We start from the raw sequence: 12,557 nt of genomic DNA on the forward strand, positions 1-12,557 counted from the left end.
TCTGTGTTTGGATCAGTAAAAACCTCGTCTGTGTTCTGTGAAATGTTATTTCTTCGAAGAAGAGTTCGACTCTATGCAGCTGTCAGTTGTGTCAAACACTGCAGCTCAGACAGAGGAGCAGAGAGCGTCAGAAACATTGCAGCTTTTTTCCCTCTCAGAGTCTTTGAGCCGTCTTTTCAGGAAAAAAGATGAATTACCAGAAAAAAATACTTCGCTGCTGATTCTATTGCAGCTGAAAGGCTTGAGTTGTCTTTCATTCAGACGCTGAAATTGTGAAATTGTCATATCATGAAATGGTCCTTTTGGTGTTTTGTGTTGCACCAGCACACAGGGCACTCTTGAGATAGTCACTGTCTGAAAGCCGTGACTGTTAAGAACCTCACAGACCGGCGTGATGGCGGGTGACAGCAACCGAGGCCCTTTGATAAAATACGGCTCGGCTGAATCAGTCAGTGCTCTGAGCTGGACGAGATTGTCTGTTCTGCAGCTGAGACCCCAGCGTATAAAAACACAGAGCACGATGCGACTGGCAACTACTTCCCCTTCGCAGATGACCTTGTAGTTCCAGCACTCTTATTTTTCTCAAAAGGACAAGTTATGTTGTAATTCGGTGTATCGGAAAAGTGAAGCCAGGCTGGTTCCAACTGAGCTTAACACAGAGAGAGTCATTGTTCATGACTCATTCCAGGGATGAAGGATGTTGTAGGAATTAATTTGCTCTTGACTGCAGAGAGAGGTTGAAGGATGCAGCATGGAGGACGCTGGTGATATCTGAACAAAATATTCATTGTGATGCTGCAGACTGTAGAGCGTCGACTCAGTTTATAATCTCAACCAATCACCCTTCATCTGCGCTGACCTCTATCCAGCACGCTTAACTAACACTTAATTTGGACTTTGTATTCTAATAATCAATGAAAAAGAGTCGGTGCTCTTAATGGCACTGTGAAAAACTCTTTATCATTTTTATTAACAGCTATAATAAAGATGCATTTTGCACTATTGGACCATGTGCAGGATTAGATAATGACCGCAATCAGCTACATTTAATTATAAAGACCAAGAAACCATGTTAGAGCAGAGGCATTATCATCAGTAGTATTAGACACATGCAGTATATTATTGCTTTGTCATATTGGTTGTTGCAGAGCAATGAAGAGCTCTCTGTCAAGGGGGAAGCATTAGTCATGTGGGTAAAATGGATTAGGCTTCAAACAGAGTTCGATACCAATATAGCATCCGGCAGTCTCTTCTGTTTTAACCTTGGTGGTAAGATATCGACCAGACGTCAGACAAATAAATATAAATCACCTTAAACGCTGGAGGAAATCCAGCAGGAACCGGTGATTAAAGCACATTATTAAAGCTTCGTGTGAAAATTGGCGCGTTGATCTCGTGTTAATGTGTGTGTGTGTGTGTGTTTCCGGTCTATTTTTAGTGTTTTAGTGATTACAAGATCTCGTGTTTGCACACAAAACGTGGTTCCCCGGCTGCTGAACTTTTGCGATGATGCATGTGTATGCATGTACGCCGCCGCTGTGCATCTGTTGTTCAGATTTAATGTGTCATGCCGGTTTGCTCTGTAGGAAGGATTCAGGGTCAGAGCTGTGTGATGATGCTCCACTCTCTGTGGTGTCTTTTCTAGGACACGCCAATATAAGATGCCCCCTCTCGCTCCTCAGGGCGAGGCGCTGTATGCATGGCGGAGGAGACTATTTATATCTCATTATTATAAACGTCTCAAATAGAAACCCTCACAATGCAAGGTTCCCTCCAGTTGTCAAGGAAAATTGCCACGTTGCCGCTCTTCATCATTTCACAGAGGCCAGCTCGGCCATGTTTTCCTACTCACTGTGCTGCTTTGTTTTCTCTGTTTGTGTCGTGTTATACTACTGTCTCACGTTGTTGTTGTTGTTGTTGTTGTTGTTGCTCTTTGTCTCTTTCAGTGCATGAGGAACCCAGCTCCGCTGCAGAGGACAGGTTTAGTCATTAGAGTGCTTTGCCATATCCAGGAAAATGTCTGGCTCCTACGATGAAAGTGCAGGTGTTGACGACACCATGGACAGCTTCTGGGAGGTAAAGAGACACCGTCGGCATCTGCCCTGCAACACAAACACACACACAAACACTCCCCTCACTCACTCTCTTTGTCTTGTATTGATTTGGCCCTCTGCAATCAAAGCAGCCACCACTGACACCATGGAAATCAGATTACGGTCATTAAGTTCTCAGACGGAAATTTTGTCTCAAGTCGTGATGATGTTGTCTGATACCCGTCGAGGGTCACTTCACTTGATGTTGTTGCCACATCTGAGTAGTTACACACTGCAGAAAGATGTGATTGTAATGTGGCTTCACGCTTTAAAGGCGGGTTTGATGCCTGCTGCTGTCTCCATAGGCACCATTCATAAGAAAATCTGCCTCATGGATTAAACAAATAAGATTTGATATGTTAATGAATGAGATTTAGACTAGTGAGCTGATTTTGAGACAGGCCAGTGGAATTCCCTGTCTCCAGTCTTTATGCTAAGCTACGCTGCTGGTTATAGCTTTATATACTGTATAGCAAGCAGACACTTTCTTCTCTAAACATATTTCCTGCAGTGTCTAAGTGTTGCTTTAAAGTCAGAGCTTTCCAGAGGTGACCTTAATTAGGAATTCCTCCACCTCATTAGGCAGAAGTGCAGCTAACAAACAGTAATGCGAGTGGAAAGTTGCAGTGTATGTATTTTTGGTCACAGCCCTGAAAATACAGGCGAATTAAATGAAAGCTCACAAACTGGATCTGTTCTTTTTGTTCGATCTAGACCATAATACACAGCATGCACTTGTCAGTATAGTGTCTCTAAAGCACAGTGGTCTGACAGCCTTAACAATAGAGAAATGATGTCTAGAATAAGAGAGCTGATGAGTAATGACAGCGATTAACAAACGCATTACTATTGTGAACATGGACATGTACTTTTTAAAGATATGAGATTAGGTTTTAAACTCTTAACTCTTTTTTCACATTTCTCATGGTAATAATGGTTAAACTTACTTTTTTTCTTGGAAGAAATTTGCATAATTACTCATCAGAAAAAGAAAAAGTGAAGCCAGGCTGTTTAAAACAAACTTAATTACTTTTTTACAAAGTACCTATCCATTTTCTCATCATGAAAGAATAATGTTCCTGGTATAAATCATCTTCCATCATTCTCCTGAAATATTTATACCAAACTAAACGGGTGAAGAAGATTAACATACTGTATGTTTAGATATTTATCACCATCCTCTCTTTGTTGCCAGCTTCACAGTAAATACTTTTTATTAAGATGTAAACACTAAATGTGACACAGACACTCTTATTTGTCATTTAGAGAAAGTTTAATTCCTCCTGTTTTAAAAATCATATTCACTGTAGATTGTGCTGCGGTCGACCACATCACAACAGTTAGAAACGTCATATGGGTTGTATCCATCTTCACTTGTGCTGTAATGCACTATGTCTGTGCGTGTGTATGTGTGTGTGTGCGTTTCTAACCAAATTAGCGTTAATGAATTCCCTCAGTACAGAGTCTTCTTTGTATCACGGCCCGTAGCCACAGAGACACAAAGACAAAGAGCTTCAGTCAACGGCTGCTCTGAGACGGCCTTTCACCACCAGCACCTGCCTATAGCGTCTATAGAATCAGCTCCTGCTAGTTTGTCAACACAAACGTCAATATGACCGATATAACCAGGCTGAGAAACACAATCTAGCCTTGAAATAAAAAAAATACAAGAGCTCAGGTGTGTTTTCATGTGTAGGACCAGTCAGCCTGTGTGTTGTTGTCGGTGTGAGTTGGCAGTGTGTCACACCGGCCAAAACTCACACCGTCACACACCTGTCTCACTGCTTCCCTGCAGCTCTCTCATCTCAAATAGTAAGCACATGCAGGCTCATGTCGGGACCAATCACAGCGCAGCTCTGCAGCCAGCGAGCACATCACACACGCTCCTCATGTCTCATGTTTGTATGATATGTATGTATATATATATACTGTATATATATATACAGTATAAGACAGTGTGTGTTTACAGTGCATACACACACATCTGAGGTTTTATGTATTTCTGTCTCTACATCCTCGTTTGTCCCTGAGAATCTGTCTGCCTGCATTACACCACTCAAGAGGATTAAAGCAGTCGCAGTTCTTGAACACACACACACACAATCACACTCACACACACACACACACACACACATAGGCAAACACAAGCCCATGTCATTGCATAACTACACATGCACAGGCACGAGCATCCCCCGCCCCCCACCCTCTTGCCTCAGTACCCTTCCTTCATCATGCACCATGAGCTCACGCCCCCTGCAGGCACTGAGGAGGCGGAGCCACGCAGCCTGCCATTGCTTTTTTTTTTAAGGCAGCCTCACTTAAGGTGGCAAGATCTGAAAGAGAAGACAGTGGGGTTGTTTCTTTGTTGCTCAGAGAAGCTTTTCTACGTTTATTCAGAAAATGAAAATGGCTGAAGCAGCATCCTGCTTGGATTTAAACAAAATGCATGATAGCTTGGCTCTCAGCTAAAAGTGATGTAGTCCAATGCAACAGTCCTACAGTTGAGGCATTGTAAACATTATGTCCTCTCTGAAGTCAGGACTTGCAGAACTGTTTTTTTTTTAGTTTATTTGAAAAAGGACAGTGTACATTAATAAAACACTGTAAAAAAAACAAACAAAAAAAAACAAATGTAAATGCACCCGAGTTAGCTAGTTTTCATCGTTAGTCCCTCTTCCTGATTGTAAAGGGCAACCTTTAAAAAGAGCAACAATAAAATACCACATAAAAAAGAAAAAGGTAACACATTCTATACACATTATTAAATACACATTTGGAAGACAATAACACACATTCGCGATGACACTCAGCAACATAGCCTACTCAATGTTCACATCTTGGCTTAGCATAGTCAGTGCTCACATCTTACATACTGACCAGTATGGGAAAATGTACACGTTTATTTTATTATTTAAATAAATAAAAAAGAAAGAAATTAATATATGGAACAATACTCCCTCAGTGCTGTGAGATAAAATGTGTCATCATTATCTCAATAAATCAAAAGATAAAATGAAATAAAAGTGTATTCAAATGACGATTATGTGACGTTTCTATAATGAAATCAACTCATACTTTAATACGACTCGCTAGTTTTCTTTGCTTAGAACAAAACCTACAATAACTGTGAATATTTTGAAAATTAAATGGCAACAACATCTGATATTCTACCAACTCATTACACTCACAGAGATTCGCACACCTCACATTCAGTCAGTGAATAGCAGACATGTACAGTAGTTAGTATCATGGCACATTCCCCTCATGTGCAGATGTTCGTGAGTTCCCCTCTTTAACCTGTTTGTCCCTCTCTCTGTTCTCAGGTGGGGAACTACAAACGTGCTGTCAAGAGATTCGATGACGGCCATCGGCTCTGCAATGACCTTATGGGCTGCCTGCAGGAACGTGCCAAGATTGAAAAAGCCTACGGTGATCAGCTAACTGCCTGGTCCAAGAGGTGGAGACAGCTTATTGAGAAAGGTCAGCTTTTGGAGAGGGTCAATAAAATAAGTAGCTCAATAAACTAATGCACTTTACATCGGCTTTTAATTTGCCAAAGCTCTGTTTACACAGTTTGATATTTGCTTTGTGGTCGTATTTGACTGAATCGTTTCCTCTGACTCCCAGGCCCACAGTACGGCTCCGTGGAGAGAGCCTGGCTGGCTGTGATGACCGAGGCAGACAAGGTGAGCGAGCTACACCAGGACGTGAAGAACAACCTGACGAACGAAGATGTGGAGAAGGTGAAGAACTGGCAGAAGGAGGCGTATCACAAGCAAATGATCGGAGGCTTCAAAGAGGCTAAAGAGGCCGAGGAAGGCTTCAAGAAGGCTCAGAAACCGTGGGCCAAGAAGCTCAAGGAGGTGAGGATATTCGATCATCCTCACTGTCTGTGGTAAAACAGATTAACACCATTAACCTGGGAAATACTTTAGGAAACAGCTTAGCTAAGCATAAAGAAGACACAGCGAGTTCTGTCCAAAGGGTTACGGTTAGGGTCCTTGGTGAGGAGCAATAAATCCTTAATGACCACCAAGCTAAAAGTGATGCATTTCATCTCTGTTAAGTATTAAATTATACACATGCTTTAGTACAGAACTCCAGGTCTCTCTTTTTTCCTGGTAAAATAAAGTAAATACATGAAAGAGGTGACCATGGTGCACATTTATACAACAAGAGCAACAAATACTGTTGCAATAAGAGTGTTCTTGAACGCAGGATGTGACCTGGCAAATGATGGATCCGTTTCCTTTTTTAAATTAATCCTACTACTGATACAAGTATCAATGTAAGTCTTTGTATGGTTTCATTAACACTACTACTAATGTGAAATACTTGTTTATTTAAACTTAAATTATAATACAAAAGGCCAAAATTCCTTATTCTTCTTCCACCTTCTGAATCTCAGAACAGCAGAGACGTATTCTGCTCTGTAATGATTTCATCATGAGACCAGTCCTGGAGCTTCTCCATCACACTGTCTATGGCTGCACCCATGGTGCATATACTGGCATGTTTCCTAATTAACAGCTAAGAGCCTTGCAATTAAATATATTCATTTGAGGGTAATTCTTCAAATAAAAATGTTATGCCCCCACAGAGTCACTCACTAATCGGTCGTAAGAGTACTATGTCTTCATTTTCATCGTAGAGAGACACTGTGTTGTTACTTCACAGCCTAAAATCAACGATAAAGTCCCACGTTCAAAGTTAAATTTGGTCCTTTTGAAGATTTGTTTACCGGTAGGTCTACAAGATGGCTCCACATGATACTAAGCACTTAGACAAGGACTTCAGTCTTTTATTCTAAAAAGCAAAAATAGCTCTGCTCCATAATATTTATGTAGTTACCACAATATCCTGTTTAGCCTGTCGGGACAAGGTCGTTCCTGCTTTGAGATGAGGAAATGTGACTCCCTTCTGTTGCTTTGGTCGAATCAAATCATGTATCTGAGTTACTCAGTGTCTCTGTGTGTTTGGACGTGCAGATGGAGACAGCGAAGAAAGGATATCACATGGCCTGCAAGGAGGAGAAGCTGGCTGCAACCCGAGAGGCCAACGGCAAGACCGAGGCTTCTGTCACACCAGACCAGCAGAAGAAACTCCACGAGAAAGTGGACAAATGCAAACAGGATACCCAGAAGGTGAGGCAGAAATCAAGTAGGCTAAGCCTTTTGTCTTAGTTTGAGTTCACTAAAAAATCAAAGGTGCAGATGGACTCATAGGAGTGTCGAAAAAATATATAAAAGAATGAATGAATATGGAAATACAAGGGGATTATGAAAGAATAAACTTGTATATAACATGTTATGGAAATATAAAGTCAAATGAATAGAAAACTAGATAGAAAAGAAAAAAATGAATTTCCCATAGTTCCTATTGGAATCAGAATTGGGGGGCAGGTGCTGTGCACACTGTGTATGTGCAGTCAATGTGTACTGTCTACCTGTTTCCTGCACCACAAACCTACTGCCACAGCTGGATTCATGTGTGCAGGAATTAATTACTCAACCTCGGCAAGAAAGCCTGTCCAGAGCCAGATGACTGACAATTTGATGCTTAAAAAAAACTGAAAGCAATGGGTTAAAAGCAAAATAAACTACATACGGTAAATACTTGTGTTCTTACAGATACAGAAAAGAAAGAACATTTTTGGCATTTTCTCTCATTTTTCTCTGCAAACAGAGCAGAAAGCCTCACCGTGTCTTATCTCCCTGCTCCAGGCTCTGTCTCACTGCTGCTGCACATTGGTGACCTGGCAGGGCTTTAAATGGCTATTGATTAAGCCAATTGATTGGGCCTTTGACATACTATAATAACAGAACCGTTACAAGACAGAGTTATTTTAGAGGTAAATTCATGCAAAACCGCTGATGCACGTTCCCGTCAGGGTCAGTTTTTCAGCAAGCAGTCTCTGCATTTGCATCGAAAACAACTCTGTCTCATAACATTACATTATTGTCTCATAGCGTGTTGAATGTGCAGGTCACAACTTGTCCACGAGAGCGTTTTAGAGTTGTTGGGTTGTGTATTTGATGAGTTTGATGAGGGAAACCAAGAAATCCCATTAGCCTCCGTAGCGTAGCTCTGAGCAGCTCGCGGCTCTGCTCCGCCGTTTTAAAAACAGCTTGCACCGACAATTAAAGGTAACGAACCTACTGCCATGACTATGGATTATGGCAATGGGCCAATTTGGCAAAAATGATGAACTATCCCTTGTAGTTTGAAGCTAATTCTGTGTTTTGTCTTTTGAAGGCTAAAGAAAAGTATGAAAAGTCTCTGGAGGAGTTGAACAAGTGCACCCCACAGTACATGGAGTGCATGGAGCAGGTGTTTGACCAGTGCCAGCAGCATGAGGTCAAGAGGCTGACCTTCCTCAAGGAGGCCCTGCTGGACATCAAACGCCACCTTAACCTCACTGAGAACCCAAGGTTAGTCCGGCTGAAGGAGCCACGGTGCTGCTGCTGTTTCAGGATCACTGGGCTCTGAGTGGTTTTATCAGTCGTTATATAAAGTGAACAGTAAAGTTCAATGCACTATGGGCACGTGTAGCACATGGGTAATGGATTGCCGGAGCTGGATTGAATACCTTTACATTGCAAACAAATGTGTAATAGATTAGTCTGATTGCTTGTGTCACATTCAGTACAGTTCACCTCAGATTGATTAATCTGAACACACTTCTCAAACAGCCATACGCTCCTCATTAGTGCTCAGACTCACAGCACTAATGAATTGATTATTCACTCAACGATGTCTCTGCCAAACTCATTTTTATCAAGGGTGAATGTTTGTCATATTCTTGGCTGTTTTGTTTTGAACCTGCGTGTTACAAACAACGATCCTTCTTCAGACTCTTGAACCAAACCGTGCCGTCTCTGGTCGTCATGGTTAAGCTGGGCTCCTCAGAGTGTGAAGAGCTGCACTGGTTTCATCATTCACCTCCTGTTCGATTCATTTCAACCATTTCACACCCGTGCTGCCTTCAATGGCGTCGTATAACCGAGCGTCCATAGTCTATCCATGTGTCACATATCATGTTGAAATAGCTTAAATATGCACAAATGATTTGTATTTAATATTCATCCAGCGTCACTGAATAAAGCTTCAGATTATTATCTACAGAGAAGCCGTCACCGTGCTGTTATATCACTGCCTTTTGGAGAAAGGAATTCACTCATCTGTCCAAAATTTAAATGCTTAATTTTCTGTTTCATAAAACATAGTGTGGCTCACGTCTTCCACTCTGTTCATCCTCCAGCTTCAGTGGTGCGACTGTTTGTGGTCATTTATACCAGGCTGTGTGTATAAAAAGTGTAAAATTTGGATACATCAGTGAGCTCATCCCTCATTTTAGGTAATCAGACTTTTGATCTGCTACATATTGCAATGATTTAGGAAGATTGTGACAACACAGTGAAATCCCTCTACAAAGCTGGGATTGTTCAGGCCAAATAACTCAGCTGGTGGGGGCTCCAGCTTCGGCAGAAAACTCAGGGAGACACTTCAGTCTTTTCATGCCCCAATATTGGAGCTCTGTCAACCCCAGAACTTGAACTACACAGTGGGTTCTGTTGCCAAGTTGGCAGACCTCACCACCCCCCACCAACCCCTCCACCCCACCACCCCCCAGATCCCTTCTGGCGCTCTCATTGTCACTATTTGTTCCATTTTCTCCTCTCCTCAGCTATTCCACAATATACAGAGAACTGGAGCGCACGATCCTGGCTGCGAACACACAAGAGGACCTGAAGTGGTTCAGCAACAACCACGGTCCTGGGATGCATATGAACTGGCCTGCATTTGAGGTACGACATCAAACTTTCAGCCGGAAAGAGATGAAACTTTCTCCTCTTTTTTTTTTTACTGTTCTTTAATCTGTGTCCATGTGTTTCCTCGCTCTCTCTCTCACCAGGAATACAACCCAGACCAGGCCAGTGCTCCTCCAAAGAAGAAGAAACCAGACGGAGCCCCACCCACTCCTAGCACCGACCATGTGGCTCCCCCTGGTGACCGTAGCAGGTTAGTTCAGGGGATCTATTGTTTACAGTCACATCCATCACAGTTAAACACACTCTTTTTAATAAGATACGAATCAGATCTGATCATCAAAGGTACTTGTGTTTGTTTGTACCAATCAGTCTCACCCATGATGTGTTGGATTCCCACTCACCCACTGTGTCTCTCACTGTCAACCCTGTTAATTCCTACTGAAGACAAACATCCTTCTGAATATGATTATTTTTGCAGTTTTTACTATAATTAATTCCAACAAGAGAAAGTATTTTATCTGTTTAGATCTAATTTTGTAATTCATTCAAAATAACTGTGTTTTTAAAACAATGAACAAGATCCATGACACATGGGGACGAGTTGTAGCCTACAAGCAAAATTTGATTGGATCTTGTTTTTGGGATTTGTTAACAATCAGAAAAAGTATTGCCTTTTAGTTGCATGCGTTTCAGTCTGCCTTGTATTTCCTCCCACCTCCAGTGTGAGCAGCTATGAGAAGAATCAAGCCTACTCGACTGAGTGGTCCGATGACGAGCAGCCCGCTGCGTACTCCGGCAATGAAAATGGTGGGAACGGGAATTCATTTGAAGAGGATTCCAGCACTGGGAAAGGGGTTCGTGTACGTGCTCTCTATGACTATGAAGGCCAGGAGCAGGACGAGCTCACCTTCAAAGCAGGTAAATGTTCAGCCACACAACACATCATGCAGCTCACATGCACTCATTAAGTTATTAATGTACAGTATAAAGGAGCTGGGACGCTGTGGGCAGGAGCTTTAAGATGAGATGAGAAACTGCACACAGGTGGCCAAAAATCATCAACTCTGCCTCTGCTCTAATTTCTGCTCTGAAGCTCTCGTCCTCTTCAGAAGATAGCTGTGATTAGTCAATAATGGCCACATGGAAAACAAATTACAGGCACTTGCCACCAATTAACACAAGCTCTCTGGGCAAGGGTCTGAGAAAGTGCTTTTAGATCAGCACACAGTGACATGACCGACCACTTAAAGACAAGCTGCACGCAGAAAAATGACTATTAAAGAAGCCACAGCTGTGCGTCTTCATCTTGTTCTCACATGCTATTTTTAACCTCACAGGGATAAGGTGTGTTTAAGTCATTAAACACTTCTACATGCAAATAACAGCTCCTCAGCTCTTTTTTTGAACAAAAAGTTAAAGGTGCCCTATGGAGTTTTCCTCTAGTCTAAACAAACACAACATGTGTTTACATTCAGTGATTACTCACCAAAGTGCTATTATGTAAATCCTCAAGCCCTCGTCAACGTGTTGAATGCCTTTCTTTCCTCAGAAAACATTTGCAAAGCAAATTTCTTTTGTTTGTGTTTAAGTGTCAGATCTCTTCTTCCCTGCATTTTGCTGGTCAGCCCCTGTGTGTCTTGGATCTTTACTGCCACCTGTAGATGAGTGGAATAATATGAGACAATGGGCAGGAATTAAATAATAAACACATAAAAACAGGGACCCACACATAAAATTATATTTCACAGCATTACAAGTGATGAAAAACTCCATATGGTACCTTTCATTTCAATCTGCACAACTGACTTTACATCTAACAATTTAAAAACAACACTATGGTCATATTTTAGGCTGATTCTAAAACCTTCTATCTACAATAACTTTTCATTTGACAACCAGAGCTTGATTCATAACTGTACGATGAAGACTTAAAAAAAAAAAAACATTTAGACCATTTTAAAAATGCAGTAAAAGGAATTGTTAGTTTTATTTCTTGCCAACAGTCAGACTAGAAAATCAATACCTCTCTCTTTACTGTGAATTAAACGTTTACTGTAGTTAGAGCCAGCCTGCGGTTTTCAAGTTCACCCCAGTTTCCAGGGAATTTTTATTTGGATAAAAAAAAATAACTAGCTACTGGTGGTGTTTTCATTTTTATTGCACACGCACAAGTTCATATTTTCTCAACTGATCCTCTTAAAGATTTCTTTAACCACGTCAACAAAATGTGAAAAATTGACCTCAGTATTTCTATAATAACAGCTCTGGCCATGTTGTGTAATATACAAATCTAGAGAGCAGTAATCAGCAGAAATATGGAGCAGTATTTTCACAAATCCTCCTTTCGGAATAAGAGTGACTCACACAATTTGACATGAGACTGCGTGTTGATTACGGAGTGGTGTCTCCTTCGCAGGTGATGAACTGACCAAGACTGAGGACGAAGACGAGCAAGGCTGGTGTAGAGGTCGTTTGGACAGCGGCCGAGAGGGACTGTACCCGGCCAATTACGTCGAGCCAATCTAGTCACGTTACTGGACAAGGACAAGCCATTGGAGGCAGCTTGAACTGTCCCATCCAATTGCACCGCACATAGCCAGAGACTTAAGAGCAACACATCCCTTGCCCAACAGATGCGCCAAGCAGTCTTGCCTAAATAAAAACTTAGTAACCTAAAAAGACAATATATCAG

General features: G+C 41.7%; 1 protein-coding gene across 1 annotated transcript; it reads left to right on the forward strand.

Moving 5' to 3' along the window:
* Positions 1–2,016: 2,016 nt before the first annotated feature.
* On the forward strand, positions 2,017–12,557 carry pacsin1a (protein kinase C and casein kinase substrate in neurons 1a; the record flags this gene model as incomplete). The annotated part of the gene is made up of 9 exons (XM_083974910.1): positions 2,017–2,076; positions 5,417–5,573; positions 5,721–5,956; positions 7,082–7,237; positions 8,349–8,524; positions 9,781–9,901; positions 10,009–10,115; positions 10,587–10,783; positions 12,282–12,557. The coding sequence occupies 9 exons, from the start codon at positions 2,017–2,019 to the stop codon at positions 12,389–12,391; spliced, it is 1,320 nt and encodes a 439-aa protein (XP_083831036.1). The 3' UTR covers positions 12,392–12,557.

This window comes from Trachurus trachurus, assembly GCF_905171665.1.
Source record: "Trachurus trachurus genome assembly, chromosome: 7".
Classification (NCBI taxonomy): domain Eukaryota; kingdom Metazoa; phylum Chordata; class Actinopteri; order Carangiformes; family Carangidae; genus Trachurus; species Trachurus trachurus.